Raw genomic sequence first — 17,756 nt, 5'->3', positions numbered from 1 at the left:
GCTGTTGTTATTTCATTACCAAGGAAATGTTAGGCTTCCATCTCATCATGCACAATTATTCCCTCGTCTGTGATTAAACTGGAGCTAAAAGGCAGAGATTCTGTCTCTGCCCACTGTGAAGTTCTAACAATGAATGAAATATTCAAATGGGGTTCTTAGAAATAGCAGAGCTGAGCTGTATCAGTCCGGATAAGCACTTAAATGCAGCACAACTTTGGAATTGCTAAAGGGATTGTCCAATGATAGATAGATAGATAGATAGAGAGAGAGAGAGAGAGAGAGAGAGAGAGAGAGAGAGAGATGATAGATAGATACATAGATAGATAGATAGATAGATGGTAGATAGATAGATAATAGATAGATAGATGATAGATAGATAGATAGATAGATAGATGGATGGATGGATGGATGGATGGATGGATGGATGGATGGATGGATGGATGGATAGATAGATAGATAGATAGATAGATAGATAGATAGATGATAGATAGATAGATAGATAGATAGATAGATAGATAGATAGATAACCTTTATTGTCATTTTTATACTGTGCGCACAATGGCACACATCAAAAATGAGATTTAGTTGCCCACTCTCAAAGTGAAACACATACATGACACACACCTAAACATACTACAAACAACATATGTGTAGACCCACATCCCTACATATACATAGCAAATAAATATTAAATATTGTCCACCTTGAATATATAACAGGAGGAAGCTGCATTTTATAGCAGGGATCTCTTTTGGATCTTCTTGCTGTGGCAACAAGCAGAAAATCCACTCTCATCCCTCCTTTGGCGACAAATGAAAACATGCCTCTTCACTTCTCCATTTGTAGGATAACACCTGTTCAAGCTAACATTCATTTCACCTTTTTCCCCTGAGTTCAAGTTAACTCTGGAATGGCTGATGACAATAATGTTACACTATCTTAACTGTTATATCAGAAAAATGATAAGCCTTCACTGGGACTGAAACAGCATTTGCCCCTTGGACTGGAGATCAGTCCTTAGAAACATGGAAAAATGCCCCTTCTTTGTACTATCTCCATGGACAGCTAGTTGAGTAACAATACCAGATAGGAGAATCTTGCAGACTATTCTGGACTGGGTGATTTATACTGACTTTTCTGTCTCAAACTAAATGGAAATGTGTGCTCTCTTGGGAGAAAATGGCGCATAGACATTCCCCCAAAGGGGGAAAAAAATCAGAACATTCCAGCATGGTGTAACTTACTTACAGTAGATTCTTCATCTGTATTAACCTTGTAATCCTGAAAAGAAAAGAAAAAAACCTCTTTACTGTTGTAGTTTCTGATTACTGGTTTTTTTTTAAAGAATCATTTGCAAATGTTGTGCACGTTTTAGAAATACAGTAATTATTTTTTACTGAAAAGAGAAATGAAATTAACTTCAGCATAGAAGGAAAGTACTTGCTCACTTATGTACTTGCTCACTTTCTCTCTGATTGATATCTTGGACAACTTCAAGGTTCCCTTCTGTCTTTCAAACTATGCCTAGAATGGAAAACCCTTCTGATACAACAGTGTTTCTCAACCTTGACAATTTTAAGGCATGTGGACTTTAACTCCCAGAATTCCACAGCCAGCAATGCTGGCTGTGGAATTCTGGGAGTTGAAGTCCACATGCCTTAAAATTGTCAAGGTTGAGAAACCCTGTGATACAAGATCTTGCCAATAATGGATCTAAAGAAATGGAAACCATACACATGGACAAGTGCTTCATTCAGACATGGCCTGACCTAGAAATGCTTCTTCAGGCAGGAGAGATCTAACATTGAGGTATCCCTTGTGATTTAATGTTGACCAGAGGGGACATTTCTATCTCTGCTTCAATCCAGTGAGATTGATAAACATCTCAGGAACCTGACACTGATTTGGATTTGGATCTGGGACTGGATCTAAACCTGAATGTTGTTGTTAATTGCGAAGTCGTGTCCAACCCATCACAACCCCATGGACAATGTTCCTCCAGGTCTTCCTGTCCTCTACCATCTTCTGGAGTCCATTTAAGTTCTCATCTACTGCTTCAGTGACTCCATCCAGCCATCTCATTCTCTGTTGTCCCCTTCTTCTATTGCCCTCCATCTTTCCCAGCATTAGGCCCTTTTCCAGTGAGTCCTTCCTTCTCACAATTGCCCATACTCATCAGAGGAGTCATCCAGGATTTATTCACCTCATTTCATCTCCTCCTTCCTGTTTTCTCTAGTATGGATACTTCATTTGAATCTATATACGTTTACATATTAATTGCAGGTAACTCTCAACCTACAACCACAATTGGGACTGCATAAGAGATGAGGTCTTTAAGTGAGGCATCATGTGATCAGACCTGATTTTTTAATGATCATTTCACCACAATAATTAAGGAAACCTTCCCCCTTTGGCTTTGATTATATAAAGCCAGGTGGGAAGGTTCCAGATCACAGTCACATGACTTTGAGATATTGCAACCATCATAAATGCAAGCTGGTTACCAAGCAGTCAAACTGCAATCACATGACTACAGGGATGGTGTGAGGATTGTAATTTTGAGAGCAGGCCATAAGACACTTTTTTCATCACCATTGTAACTTCAGACCATGGTTAAAGAAATGGTCATCAATTGATGATTACCTGTATTTATTTGTAAACGGATATCAAGACACAGATGGATAGATTATCTCTCTCTTTGTCTAAGAACTTGGGATTTCTCTTTTCCTTGTAAAATCAGTATATTATTGGCCAGATTTCAGTGAAAACTAAGACAACTCTTTCCTTCACTAAAGTCTCCTCCACTTTCTTTCTTTAAACAAAATAGACCAAACCAATTAAATTTGGATCAGGAGCACTGCGGAAAATGAATCTGGTAGCAATTAAGAATTTGTTATATCCTGTTCCTGCCACCAGCAAAGCCGATGAGAGTCCGATGCAGAATAAAAAACCATAAAAAGGGATCTGTCCTCTCCCAATACTGCGGCCCTTCTTCCAAGCATTGCCTCAAAGTTTTTGCTGATGCAGCCAAGTAAATATAAAGGGTTTTTATATATTTAAATATATAAGGAGCAGAGGAAGGAGGAAGGTGGGAGATGTGAGTGCGAGAAGAGGAAACAACTTAGAGATACGAACGATCTAGCCAACCAAAAAAGGAGGGAAAGGAGCCTTCCTAAATCAGGATTTTATTTATTTATGAGACTTATATACCGCTTTAAGTGCAAGCACTCTCTAAGCGGTATACACCAGTAAGCAATGTATATATATATTTACATTGCCCCCAACAATCTGGGTCCTCAGGATTGTGGAAGGTAGAAGGGAATAATGACACACCCATTGCTCCTGGGGAGGAAAGCTATGGCAAATCTAGACAGCATACTAAAAAGCAGAGACATCACCCTGCCAACAAAAGTGTGTATAGTCCAGGCCACGGTTTTCCCAGTTGCAATGTATGGCTGTGAAAGTTGGACCATAAGGAAGGCTGAGCACCAAAGAATGGAGGCCTTTGAACTCTGGTGCTGGAGAAGACTCCTGCGAGTCCCTTGGACTGCAAGGCGTTCAAACCGGTCAGTCCTAGAAGAGATCAACCCCGACTGCTCTTTAGAAGGCCAGATCCTGAAGTTGAAACTCAAGTCCTTTGGCCACCTAATGAGAAGGAAGGACTCACTGGAGAAGGGCCTGATGCTGGGAAAGATTGAGGGCAATAGAAGAAGGGGACGACAGAGAATGAGATGGCTGGATGGAGTCACTGAAGCAGTAGGTGTGAACTTAAATGGACTCCAGAAGATGGTAGAGGACAGGAAGACCTGGAGGAACGTTGTCCGTGGGGTCGCGATGGGTCGGACATGACTTCGCAATTAACAATGGAAGCCACAATTAGAACGCAGTCAAATCAGTTAGGACCTATGACAATAGCTAGGAGCCGTGTGCAAATGACGACTCACCTATAAAAGCACTCTCCCATAGACCAGCATTAACCCTGACGATGTCTGAAGTATCTGACGAAAGCTTGGTGATCGGTGATGGTACTAAACTTTTTTAGTTTATTATATTCCTGGTGTTCACGTTGTTATTGGTTAAAGGGCATTTTGTATCCAAATAAGCTTCAACACCAGTGGTTCTCAAACTTTTTAATGCCGCAACCCCCAGCCGGTCATAAGTTGAGGACTACTCAACCAGTCATAAGTCAAGGACTACTCAACTGGTGCAGCACCGTTTGCAGAATGGGACTTTTGGCGGGCTCAGCAGGGCAGAGACAGCCTGGACAATTCCTATTGGTTTTTGAAAGCCAATAGAATTAGACTCTATTCAAGAGAGTCTATTCTATTGGCTTTCAAAAGCCAATAGAATAAAAGGGAGTAGCACAGCTAAGAAAAAGGGGGGGGAAATGGCGGACTGCGTTGTTTGGCGACCCCCGTGAAACAGTCGTTCGACCCCAAATGGGGTCCAGACCCACAAGTTGAGAACCACTGCTCAACACAATATGTGAATTAAACATCAAATGTTAAGCTTTGTTAGATGGTTACAATAATACAACCACATACAATACCCAACTTAGATTCATTTTTGAGTCTTCCCATATCTTGCACAGTTGCTGATATCTTTCTAATCAAAGAAATTCTCAGTCTTCTTTATTGGTCCAACTCAGTAAATCCAACAAGAGTTTACAGTATCTCTGACTCTCAGGCTAAGGCAAACATTGAGAAAGCCAACCCAGAGAACAGAAATCCACTCTGAATTCAGAGCCACTGGTACAGTTGAATTTCCAGTGATTAAAAAACTGAGTACTCAAAGCCCTCTGCCTGATTTTTTTAACCCCTTCATCAAGCATGGTGACAAACTCAACAAAATGCATACTCATTTGCAGACACCCCAGCTGAAAGGCTATTGAAACCCATAAAATGTAGCCTTACCTCCTGTGCAGAAAGCATAAAAGTCACAGCAAACATTAAAAGGAGATACATCTTCTTTATTGCTCAGGTCTTATGATCCTTGCTGTTCTTCTAAGTAGCTTTAATCCGCTCCACTGTCACCTTTTAATATCTTAATTCACAGGCCTCATTGCCCAAACCCAATGCCTCTATTGTTACTCGATTTATGTGGAAATGTTAAGCTTCCATTGCATCATGCACAGTTATTACATTGTCCATGTTCAAATGCTGAGACTCTAGAAAGAGTACAGAGAAGAGCAACAAAGATGATTAGGGGACTGGAGGCTAAAGCATGTAAGGAACGGTTGCTGGAATTGGGTATGTCTAGTTTAATGAAGAGAAGGACGAGGGGGGACATGATAGCCGTGTTCCAGTATCTCAGGAGCTGCCCCAAAGAAGAAGGATTCAAGCTGTTCTCCAAAGCACCTGAAGGCAGGACAAGAAGCTACGGATGGAAACTAATCAAGGAGAAAAGCAACCTGGAACTAAGGAGAAACTTCCTGACAGTTAGAACAATTAACCAATGGAACAACCTGCCTCCAGAAGCGGTGAATGCTCCAACACTGGAAGTTTTTAAGAAGAGACTGGATGGCCATTTGTCCGAAATGGTATAGGGTTTCCTGCCTGAGCAGGGGGTTGGACTAGATGATCTCCAAGGTCCCTTCCAACTTTACTGGTATTCACTGTAATAGAGAGTGTGGACAACTTCAAGTAACTTCTGGCTCCTCACATTTGAAGAGTCCCACATAGGACGAAGCCAGTTACAAAGTCCTCCTAGTAATTAAGGTATGTGAAAATACCTTACAGGATACACATTGTCTAAAAACACAGAAATCCCCCCTCCCTCCCAGAGTGAGGATGGAAGTCATTCAAAAGACATACATTGCGGGTGGGGGCATGACTTCATGGAATATTTATACTATACCATTTCGGACAAATGGCTATCCAGTCTCTTCTTAAAAATTTTCAGTGTTGGAGCATTCACAGCTTCTGGTGGCAGGTTGTTCCACTGATTAATTGCTCTAACTGTCAGGAAGTTTCTCCTTAGTTCTAGGTTGCTTCTCTCCTTGGTTAGTTTCCACCTGTTGCTTCTTGTCCTGCCTCCAGGGGCTTTGGAGAATAGCTTGACTCCCTCTTCTTTGTAGCCTTACCAAGGCATTGTAAAGTGGTATTAACACTTCATGTGATCTTGATTCTATCCTTCTGTTAATGCAGCCTAGCCAGTGGTGGAATTCAAATATGTGAATAACTGGTTCTCTATGTGGATACTAGTTCTGGAAGTCCATTCTCGGCCTAGGCAACAAAAAATTAGCTACCGGTTCTGCCAAAGTGATGCAAACTGTCTGAGTCTGACCACTGAGCCTAGCAATGTGTTAGCTTTTTGGGCAGTTGCAGCCAAAGGAGAGGAATTTCACAGCTCCCTATGTGTGCTTTGTTGCTTCTGCCAAAACCCTGATATTTTGATTCATTAACCTTCTCCAAATGACTTTATCTAAGCATGATGTCCTCCCCATCAAATACCTTTTTCTAATTCTTTATCGGAGGCTAGCTCCCTTTTGCAAACAAGAAGATAATCTCTTCTGAAATACTTCCAAGAGTAGCAAACGTCCTTTTGATGGAAATCAGTCTGGTGGCCTTAATTGATTGGGTTGATAAAATGCAAGGAGGCAACACAAACAATATCTAAAACCATCAATGCCATCAAAATAAGGATGAGTGGTCCTATGATGTGATTACAGCTGTTATAATCTTAGCCAATAGAGCACAAACAGTTCCAAATAATAGAGAACTAATAGAGATGAAGTGATAGAGGGGGTTGTAGTTGCTTGAACTTTGAGTGACAGTGACCACATCATATTGGAATTCAATATAATGCAACCATGAGCAACACAGTCATGGTCACCACAATGTAAAAAAGATGTTGAGGCTCTAGAAAGAGTACAGAGAAGAGCAGCAAAGATGATTAGGGGACTGGAGGCTAAAACATATAAGGAATGGTTGCTGGAATTGGGTATGTCTAGTTTAATGAAGAGAAGGATGAGGGGGGACATGATAGCAGCCTTCCAATATCTCAGGGGCTGCCCCAAAGAAGAGGGAGTCAAGCTATTCTCCAAAGTGCCTGAAGGCAGGACAAGAAGCAACGGGTAGAAACTAATCAAGGAGAGAAGCAACCTAGAAATAAGGAGAAACTTCCTGACAGTGAGAACAACTAACCAGTGGAACAACCTGCCTCCAGAAGTGGTGAATGCTCCAAAACTGGAAGTATTTAGAAGAGACTGGACAACCATTTGTCTGAAATGGTATATGGGGGGGTAGACTAGAAGACCTCCAAGGGCCCTTCCAATTCTGTTATTCTGTTTTGCCCTATGTCCATTGCATTTCCATGACAAATCAAGTGGTCAATTTATCACACACACACACACACACACAGAGAGAGGGAGAGAGGGAGGGAGGGAGGGAGGGAGGGAGAGAGAGAGAGAGAGAGAGAGAGAGAGAGAGAGAGAGAGAGAGAGAGACCAAATTGGTTTTGCACAACTTAAAAAACTCCTGATTCATTTCAAACATTGCATTATTTTCTAAATTCCTGGTACCTAGCAACAAAAATAAATTCTTATGAAGGGTATGCAGTATTGTAATTTGCTTTGCATTGTATTTGTACTAAATTCTCAATGCAAATAAAAGGAGCTTGAAACAGGAACTAAAAATTATACTCTTTGGCCAGGGATTCCCCAAAGTTGTCCATGTTTCTTTGGAAATATAGAGAGAAGATTGTTTTACATGTTATTCAAACTAGTTGACCAGATCACATCACAATACTAAGGCTTAAGGAGAAATCATTTGTCAAGTTTGTGATCTCTAAATATGTAAGAGCTGAGTTCTACTGCACCCTTAGATAGGTGATTTTGGACCAGTCACTTCACTCAACACAAAGCACCACACAAAGTTAGTGTTGTAGGGAAAAGAGAAAGAAGAAAGAAACACTATGAATGCTGCCTTTAGCTCCTGAATAATAAAATCAAATAAATGAATGATAAATAAAGTTCAAATGGAAGGTACAGTTAGAAGGCAGAGCTCAAACCTTGATAAATACACCCCCCACCCAATTCCTAAAAAGATCTAGGCACTTTGCAGACGACACCAAGCTGGCAGGAATAGCCAACACTCCAGAAGACAGGCTTAAGATACAGAAGGATCTGGACAGACTTGAACACTGGGCACTAACTAACAAAATGAAATTCAATGGTGAAAAAAGCAAGGTTCTACATTTAAGCAAGAAAAACCAAATGCACAAGTACAGCATAGGTGGCACCATGCTCAATAGTAGTAACTGTGAGAGGGACCTCGGAGTCCTAGTAGACAATCACTTAAATATGAGCCAGCCATGTGCTGCAGCTTCCAAAAAGGCCAACACAGTGCTAGGCTGCATTAACAGAGGGATAGAATCAAGATCACGTGAAGTATTAATACCACTCTACAATGCCTTGGTAAGGCCACACTTAGAATACTGCATCAAGTTTTGGTCACCACGATGTTGAGACTCTAGAAAGAGTACAGAGAAGAACAACAAAGATGATTAGGGGACTGGAGGCTAAAACATATAAGGAACGGTTGCTAGAATTGGGTATGTCTAGTTTAACAAAGAGAAGGACAAGGGGGGACATGATAGCAGTATTCCAATATCTCAGGGACTGCCATAAAGAAGAGGGAATCAAGCTATTTTCCAAAGCACCTGAAGGCAGGACAAGAAGCAACGGGTGGACACTAATCAAGGAGAGAAGCAACCTAGAACTAAGGAGAAACTTCCTGACAGTGAGAACAATTAATCAGTGGAACAGCCTGCCTCCAGAAGCAGTAAATGCTCCAACACTGGAAGTTTTTAAGAAGAGACTGGACAGCCATTTGTCCGAAATGGTGTAGGGTTTCCTGCCTGAGCAGGGGGTTGGACTAGATGACCTCCAAGGTCCCTTCCAACTTTACTACTATTACTATTACTTTGTGAGAATGAACTAATCTCAGTTTAGTGAACTTTTTTTTTTACCCTGAAGAGTTTTTCCAAAGCATAATTGTAGTGGGATTCAGAATATTAATTAAGAGGATGAAGAGAAATCGGTTGTTGCCAGCAAGGAGAGTTTGATTTTCAACTTTAGTCTCTGTGGTCCCACTTGGCCAAACTTACAGTGACAAAAACACCTAATTGTTGTTTTAATTATAGAGGCAAGAAATCCTGGCAGAGTTCCAAGCTCCTTTGACATGTAACAGGAGAAAAAGTTATTTGTGCAACTGCACCTGCGGCCGGCTCTCATGTTATGCACGGAACTAATCTTGTTTATTCCTACTTTGACACAGATCCAAACTTTTGTCATCTAACCAAGGGAGTTTTTAGCCCCGGCTGTCAGATGTTGACCTGATGTCTCTGTGGATCTGAAGACCTCAGTCCAGAATGAACTGCACGTTTCCATCTTGGTGGGAAAGCTCCCTTAACAGAAACAATAACCAGACAGAAACCAAATTATAATTTATTAATTGCAAAGGCAGCAGGTGAGAGTAAGACACTGGTCTTTTGCACCCAAGATGAAGGATCCCCTGGCTCCATAGGATTATGGCACTGAATGTGGATTCAAACTAGTCTTAGCATGCATCGATTATTATGATGGTTGTCCGTTGCCAGGAGACAGTCTTGCCTCCTGGCAACTGCTGGTCCCTGCAGTTTTCTAGGCAAGTTTTTCAGAAGCAATTTTTCCTTGCCTAGGCTGAGAGTGACAGGGGGTCATGTTATTCACCAAAGCACCAGAGGGAAGGAGAAGAAACAATGGTTGGAAATGGATCAAAGTGAGAAGCAACCTGGAATTAAGGAGAAAGTTCCTGACAGTGAGGACAATTAACCAGTGGAACAGCTAGCCTCCAGAAATTGTGGGCACTCCATAACTGGAGGTTTTTAGGAAGAGACTGGACAGTCACTTGTCTGAAATGGTTTAGGTTCTCCTGCTTGAGCAGGGGGCAGGACTAGAAGACCTCCAAGGTCCCTTCCAGCTCTATTCTATTCTATTCTATTCTATTCTATTCTATTCCATTCCATTCCATTCCATTCCATTCCATTCCTTTTCTATTCTATTCCATTCCATTCCATTCCTTTTTTATTCTATTCTATTCTATTCTATTCTATTCTATTCTATTCTATTCTATTCTGTTCTGTTCTGTTCTGTTCTGTTCTGTTCTATTCCATTCCATTCCATTCCATTTCTGTTCTGTTCTGCTCTGCTCCGTTCCGTTCCATTCCATTCCATTCCATTCCATTCTATTCTATTCTATTCTATTCTATTCTATTCTATTCTATTCTATTCCATTCCATTCCATTCCAATCTATTCTATTCTATTCTATTCTATTCTATTCTATTCTATTCTATTCTATTCTATTCCATTCCATTCCATTCCATTCAACCAGTTTCCATGCCTGAGCTAAATTACAATTCATGGTCTTCCGGTTTCTAGCCTGGTGCTTTAACCACTACATCAAATGGGACGTAAATAGGAAACCCTTTTGAAAAACCCTATACAGGTAGTCCTTGTCTTACGACTACAATTGACCCCCAAATTTGTGTTGCTAAGTGAGACATTTGTTAAGTGAATTTTGCTCCATTTTATGACCTTTCTAGCCACAGTTACGAAGTGAGTCACTGCAGTTGTTAAGCTAGTAACCCAGTTCTTAAGTGAATCTGCCTTCCTCATTGACTTTGCATGTCAGAAGTCCGTAAAAGGGGATCACATGATCCTGGGACACTGCAACCATCATAAATATTAGCCAGTTGCCAAGCATCTGCATTTTGATCACGTGTCCATGGGGATGCTGGAACAGTCGCAAGTGTGAAAAACTGTCATAAGTCTCTTTTTTTCAGTGCCGTTGTAACTTTGAATGGCCACTAAGCAAACTGTTGTGAATCAAAGACTACCTGTATCTCCCTGCCCTCATGCTTATCTTTCCCTCCAATACATTTATGTTCCCCTTGTTGGGCTGGACATCCTGATTGGTGGAGTGATCCCTGCCAATCAGAAACAATTAGCCCCACCCACTGTATTCCTTTTCCAGCTCTACCTCGAGTTTCCTTGCCTTGTTTCACCTCTATAAAATATATATTTTTATTAAACATTTTGCAAAAAACATAAATGCAAACACTAATTCACAAAGAGTAAAAGACGCAAGGAAAGGAAGGAAAAAAATAAAAACGAATGATAAGAAAAAAAAACCCTCCATATTCCTTTGCAGCAAATATAACTATGATTTCAAAATTATCCATTGCTCTATTGGAGGGAATGAGTGGGACTCTTTCATGCCAATCAGAAACTAACCCCAAGATTCTTTTTTTTAAAAAAACTGAAATTATATAGAACAGACATGTCAAACACAAGGCCCGGGGGCCGGATGTGGCCCGCAAAGTGGTTTCATGTGGCCCACGAAGCCATCCTGGAAACAGTGAGGGAATGGCCCCCACTGCCTTGGCCCTGGCCCAGGTCGGCCGGAAGCCAATGTACAATTTTGTGGTGGCCATCTATGCTGAAACGCATTCAGTCTTAGCTCCACAAGGCCATCTGGAAACAGTGAGGGACCGGCCCCTGCCGCGTCAGCCCACCCCCCTGGGTGCATGCTGGGGCGGTGTCACCCTTTGTGAGGAATGAAGAAATGCACCATCGCCTGGAAGTGGCCAGCAAATAGCCTTCGCCTACTTCACATATCCAGCGCGAATGATATAGAGCTGGCCATGCCCACCCAATAGGCCACACCCACTCCATACACGCCCACCCAGTAGGCTGCAGCCACCCTGGCCACACCCACCTGGCCCCCTGAGGGCAACTGCAATGCAGATGTGGCCCTCAATGAAATTGAGTTTGACACCTTAATTCTTATTCCCTTATTATGAATTATGATAAAGATTAATGCATCCATAGAGGTATACATTATTTCCCACAGCAAAGAGAAGCAGAGATGGTCAAACTGATTCTTTTTATCCAAGGAAGTGAATATATCTAATACTGTTTCTATTTTGAAACTGCTTCCAGATTTTCTGCTTACAATATAAAAAAAAGATTCATTTTAAACTACTTTTTTCTATTGACTCATTGAATGAAGTGGTCTCAGTTGCTATGAATAGAATAGAATAGAATAGAATAGAATAGAATAGAATAGAATAGAATAGAATAGAATAGAATAGAATAGAATAGAATGGAATGGAATGGAATAGAATACAGAACAGAAAAGAAAAGAGAACAGAAGAATAGAATAGAATAGAATAGAATAGAATAGAATAGAATAGAATAGAATAGAATAGAATAGAATAGAATAGAATAGAATATATGGAGTGGAATAGAATGGAATGGAATGGAATGGAACGGAACGGAACGGAACGGAATGGAATGGAATAGAATACAGAACAGAAAAGGAACAGGACCGGACAGGACGGGACGGGACAGAACGGAACGGAACGGAATGGAATGGAATACAGAACAGAACAGAAAAGAAAAGAAACAGAACAGAACAGAACAGAACAGAACAGAACAGAATAGAATAGAATAGAATATATGGTGTGGAATGGAATGGAATGGAATGTAATACAGAACAGAAAAGAAAAGAAACAGAACAGAACAGAACAGAACAGAACAGAATAGAATAGAATAGAATAGAATAGAATAGAATAGAATAGAATAGAATAGAATAGAATATATGGGGTGGAGTGGAATAGAATAGAATAGAATAGAATAGAATAAAATAGAATAGAATAGAATAGAATAGAATAGAATAGAATAGAATAGAATAGAATAGAATAGAATAGAATAGCAGAATCGGAAGGGACCTTGTAGGTCTTCTAGTCCAACCCCCTGCTCAGGGAGAAGAACCTATACCATTTCAGACAAACGATTGTCTGGTCTTTTTTTAAATACTTCCAGTGTTGGAGCATCCACCAGTTCTGGAGGCAGGTTGTTCCACTGATTAATTGTTCCCACTGTCAGGAAATCTCTCCTTAGTTCCAGGTTGCTTCTCTCCTTGGTTAGTTTCCATCCATTGTTTCTTCTCATGCCCTCAGGTGCTTTGGAAAATAGCTTGACTCCCTCTTCTTTGTGGGAACCCCTGAGATAGACAGGGAGGGAAATGTAAAATAGTAGTCAGAAGAGATTGTGGCTAGTGAAGGATTACTTCTCCTTTGAGAGAGGGAGTGGGGGAAGGTGTAAGGGATCAGAAACAGCTGGTTCTCCCTTGTTAAGAACAGCCTGTTATGGGAATCCAAGGACCAAATAATCACCACAAGGAAGACAAAAAGAGAAAAAAAGACAAGAAAAAGTAATCATGTGGGAACTTCTACCTGTAAAACTCTCCACCTTTTCCTTTCATCTCTCATTCGGATCTTCCAATACCATCCATGATGATATTTTTCTGGAACTGCTAAGTTGGTTGGTGATGGTTCTGTGACGGTTCTCCTTTTCCTTCCTCTGGCCAGTGCTGATGGGGAAAGGGCATAGACCAGTGATGGCGAACCTTTTAGAGACCGAGTGCCGAAAACCTGCCCCCCGCCTGCCCCACCCTACCCCCACCCCATCCACTCTCCGCCCCCCACTCCACCCCCACTTCACGCTCCTCCCCACCCACAGGGCCACTCACTGCCTCCATGGCCTGCTGCAGCACATCACCCAGGCAGCCCAGCAGTGCAATGGCGACCACGCCCTCCACCTGTGCCCCGCAGCACCAACTGCATGCGATGGGGCACGAGGGGAGTCTTGTCCCTGCTGCCTGGCTGCCGTGTCCTTGGCTGCGCTGCTCTGCGTGGGCCATGCCTGGGGGAGAGTCTCCACCAGGGGGGGATGCTGGTGAGGAGGGGGAGGCGGGGCTGGGGCAATGGCAAGCGTGCCCACAGAGAGGGCTCTGAGTGCCGCCTCTGGCACGTGTGCCATAGGTTCGCCACTATTGGCATAGACTCTTTCAGCCATAGACCTCTGCTTTCTGGGGTGCCTCTTCCCCCCTCATTTTAAAATATACCAATGAAGTCATTTGTTACTTTGGGGTCTGGTATCATCAATATGTCAATGATACCCAACTATACATGTCTGTCCCCAGCCATCCAGGATCCTTTCCCAGTGTTTGGAGGTTGTGAGGATCTGGATGTGAAAGAACAAGATGCAGCTTTCAATCATGCTAAAAATGAGAAGTTATGTATTTTGTGGCTCCCAGGTCCTGGAGTTGCAGAATTGCCATCTTTGGCTCTGGATAATTCTTGTTCAGGATTTATGCACTATGCAAAGAGAAGGTGTTGTGTATCAGTTGAACCCATTCCTGGATTAGGAGGCACTGCTCATGGTGGCTGACTTACATCTTGGTTATCTTCTGATCGGTCTCAGTGGGGCTGCCATGAAAATCATTTGGAAATTTCAATTGGTTCAGAATGCAGCAGTGCTGGTAGATATGATGCATCTCATTATGTTCACATAACATCACTACTGTCATACCTGCCCCAACCTGGGTTCTTAGAAAAGAAAGAAAGACACTCAACTCCATTTGGATAAAAGGTATAGTTTTACTAAACGTCAAGTGAATCAGAATCAGAATAGAGCTGGAAGGGACATTGGAGGTCTTCTAGTTCAGACCCCCTGTTCAAGCAGGAGATCCTATACCATTTCAGACAAGTGACTATCCAGTCTCTTCTTAAAACTGTCCAGTGATAGAGTGCCCACAATGTCTGAAGACAAGCTGTTCCACTGGTTAATTGTCCTCACTGTTAGGAAGTTTCTCCTTAATTCCAGGTTTATTTATTTATTTATTTATGAGACTTATATACCTCTTTAAGTGCAAGCACTCTCTAAACGGTGTACACCAGTAAGCAATGTATATATATTTACATTGCCCCCAACAATCTGGGTCCTCATTTTACCTACCCCGGAAGGATGGAAGGCTGAGTCAACCTTCTCTCCTTGATCGGTTTCCATCCATTGTTTCTTGTTCTGCCCTCTGGTGCTTTGGAGAATAATTTGACCCCCTCTTCTTTGTGGCAGCCCTCAAAAACTGGAATACTGCTATCATGTCACCCCTATTTCTTCTTTTCCCTAGATTAGCCAAATCCAAGTCTTGCATCCATTCTTCATATATTTTAGTCTCCAGGACTTTGATCATCTTAGTTGCTCTTCTTTGCACTTTTTCCAAAGTCTCAACATGGTGTTGTTTTTTTTTTTTTTTTGTAATGAGGTGACCAAAACTGGACACAATATTCCAGGTGTGGTCTTACTAAGGATTTATAAAGTGGTACTAATATTTCACCTGATTTTGAATCTGTGCCTCTATTTATACAACCAAGGATTGTATTAGTTTTTTTGGCTTCTGCTGCACACAACTGGCTCATGTTTTAAGTGATTGTCCAATAGGATTTCAAAGCTTCCTGCCTGACCAGGGGTTTAGACTAGAACACCTCCAACGTCCCTTCCAATTCTTTTATTCTGTCCCTCTCACAGTTACTGCTTTTGAGCCATGTTTCACCTAATCTGTATTTGTACTTTGGTTTTTCCTGCCTAAGTGTAAAGTCTTGCTTCTCTCCACATTAAATTTCATTATCTTGAATAGGGCCCCTTTGTTTAAGTTTGTCAAGATTTTTTTTTAATCCTGAGCTTGTCTTCTGGGGTGTTTCCTGCTAGTAAGTTGGGTTAATTTTACTGGGAGCCCCGCATTGTAAGCTTTCTCTTATTCTGTGCTTGGTTGTCACATTATATTTTAGCTTTTTGATTTATCTATTTGTTGTTTGTTACTGTTATTATTGTTGTTACAATCATCATTATTTCATGCTTGTACACCAGTCAAAGCCCTAATGAGAAGAAGCAAAGGAAAAGAGGTGGCAAATGAGAAAAATGGGGAGAAAGAAAACACTTTTTTCTGCCTTCCTTCAAAAGTGGCATGAAGGAGAAGTTTTTCAAGCCGTTTCCCTCAAACAGAGTAAAGGTTCAGAAGAAGAGGAGCAGAATCAAGAACATAAGCCATGAACAATCAAGGAGAGAGTGATTATTGCTGATTAACAGATATTTTATCATTAGTCATATAACTTGATTTACAAATATTTAATGGAAAAGCACATCTCTCATTTCAATATTTTTTTTAAAAATTAGATGAAATATGAAAATGGCCCAAACTAAGAACAAATGTTCCCAGTCCCTGGAAAAGTCAGAGATTCTTGTGCCCCATTATATTCTCTCAATAATTCAGATTGGGCCTAAGTATGATAATGAAGCATTTGGGAAAAAAGATACAAGCCAAAAGGCCAGTACCCGAGGCCAAGATGGAGAAGATCTCCACAGCCACCATGGACTTCCCTTTGGTGCTCAGGTAGGTAGGGAGGAAGGTGATCCAAACACTGCAAAAGACCAGCAGGCTAAAAGTAATGAACTTGGCTTCATTAAAGCTGTCAGGCAACTTTCTACTAGAAAGGCTACAGTGAAACAGATTATGGCCAAAAAGCCAAGGTAGGTGAGTACAGTGTAAAACATTAGAGCTGAGCCTTCATTACATTCTAAAATTGTCTCTCCTACCACAGAATGGAAGTCCAAGTTGGGAAATGGGGGAGAGGTTATGTCTAGTTTAACAAAGAGAAGGATGAGGGGGGGTATGATAGCAATGTTCCAATATCTCAGGGGCTGCCACAAAGAAGAGGGAGTCAAGCTATTTTCCAAAGCGCCTGAAGGCAGGACAAGAAGCAACGGGTGGAAACTCATCAAGGAGAGAAGCAACCTAGAACTAAGGAGAAACTTCCTGACAGTGAGAACAATTAATCAGTGGAACAGCTTGCCTCCAGAAGCAGTAAATGCTCCAACACGGGAAGTTTTTAAGAAGAGACTGGACAGCCATTTGTCCGAAATGGTGTAGGGTTTCCTGCCCGAGCAGGGAGTTGGACTAGATGACCTCCAAGGTCCCTTCCAACTTTATTATTATTATTATTATTATTATTATTATTATTATTATTATTATTATTATTATTATTTCACAGTCAGAGATACACAATTGTGTCTTCAGAAATAGGGTTTTTTTTCCTCTTGTCAAAATGCCATGGACTCCAAAGTTATGGGGATAATGTGGACATTTCTCTCTCTCAGGATTCATAAAATACTAGTAATTCTTACATTATCTCAGTAGATTTCCAGAGATTAACCCTTCCTGACCATAAAAAGGTTTGTGTCTGGTCAAAACATGTTTACTTAGCATGCTCTGAATAATATAGCTGGGTCCCTTTAGAGTTGGAGCTTAGATGAATGCTTATCCTGAAGATTTAAAGTGTCACATGATTCCTCTGAAATCACCAGAGCATCACTTTTCCTGCAACATTCTCTGTTTGATCTAGAAAAAGGTCTCTTTCTGTGGCCAATGATTTGGCTTTTAGTCTTGCTATGGACTTTGCCTGCAGCTGTCCAGATGAAGTTGAGACCAAACTGCTTCTGGAGGAGACCTTTCCAAGAACAGAAAGACTTTTACAGACCTGGAGATCTCATCATCGGTGGAAATCTACCTCTCTCCCTTGTTATAGTTCTACAGCTCCTGCATGAGCCACCTGGTGATTGGGATGTCCTTTCTCAGTGAGTGTTTCCTTGATTGTCTTTTTTCTCAGGGCAATGTGAAAAGGGCAGTCTTGAAGATTTAAATCCCACCCAGCATTCCTTATTAGGACATATTAATTCTATTTGATGAGTCAATCTCCCTTTTAATTCCCTTCTCAAGCCCTCTGACTCTTCAGTGGTGAAGAACAGCTTATCACACTGAATAAAGAGCCAGCCTTTTCTTCATTTCCCTGAAGGCAAAGTACACTTTGCAGA

At 41.4% G+C, this 17,756-nt stretch overlaps 1 protein-coding gene across 3 annotated transcripts in view; it reads right to left on the bottom strand.

Moving 5' to 3' along the window:
* Positions 1–5,039, bottom strand: part of LOC120312223 — a 58,587-nt gene extending 53,548 nt beyond the window's left edge. For 2 of the 3 annotated variants that reach the window (XM_039352625.1, XM_039352626.1), the window contains exons 1-2: positions 4,914–5,039; positions 1,249–1,281 (exon numbers count right to left, since the gene is read on the bottom strand). In XM_039352625.1, coding sequence (XP_039208559.1) covers positions 1,249–1,281; positions 4,914–4,964 — 84 coding nt within the window. In that variant the 5' untranslated portion in view covers positions 4,965–5,039. Of the gene's footprint in view, positions 1–1,244; positions 1,282–4,913 lie in introns of all 3 variants that reach the window. The other variant, XM_039352627.1, reaches the window with a different exon arrangement.
* Positions 5,040–17,756: the final 12,717 nt, after the last annotated feature.

Source organism: Crotalus tigris, unplaced genomic scaffold (assembly GCF_016545835.1).
Source record: "Crotalus tigris isolate CLP2741 ecotype Arizona unplaced genomic scaffold, ASM1654583v1 scf7180000018462.226286, whole genome shotgun sequence".
Classification (NCBI taxonomy): Eukaryota; Metazoa; Chordata; class Lepidosauria; order Squamata; family Viperidae; genus Crotalus; species Crotalus tigris.
Note: the sequence above shows the minus strand (reverse complement) of the source record. Positions and strands in the feature narration are given on the sequence as shown.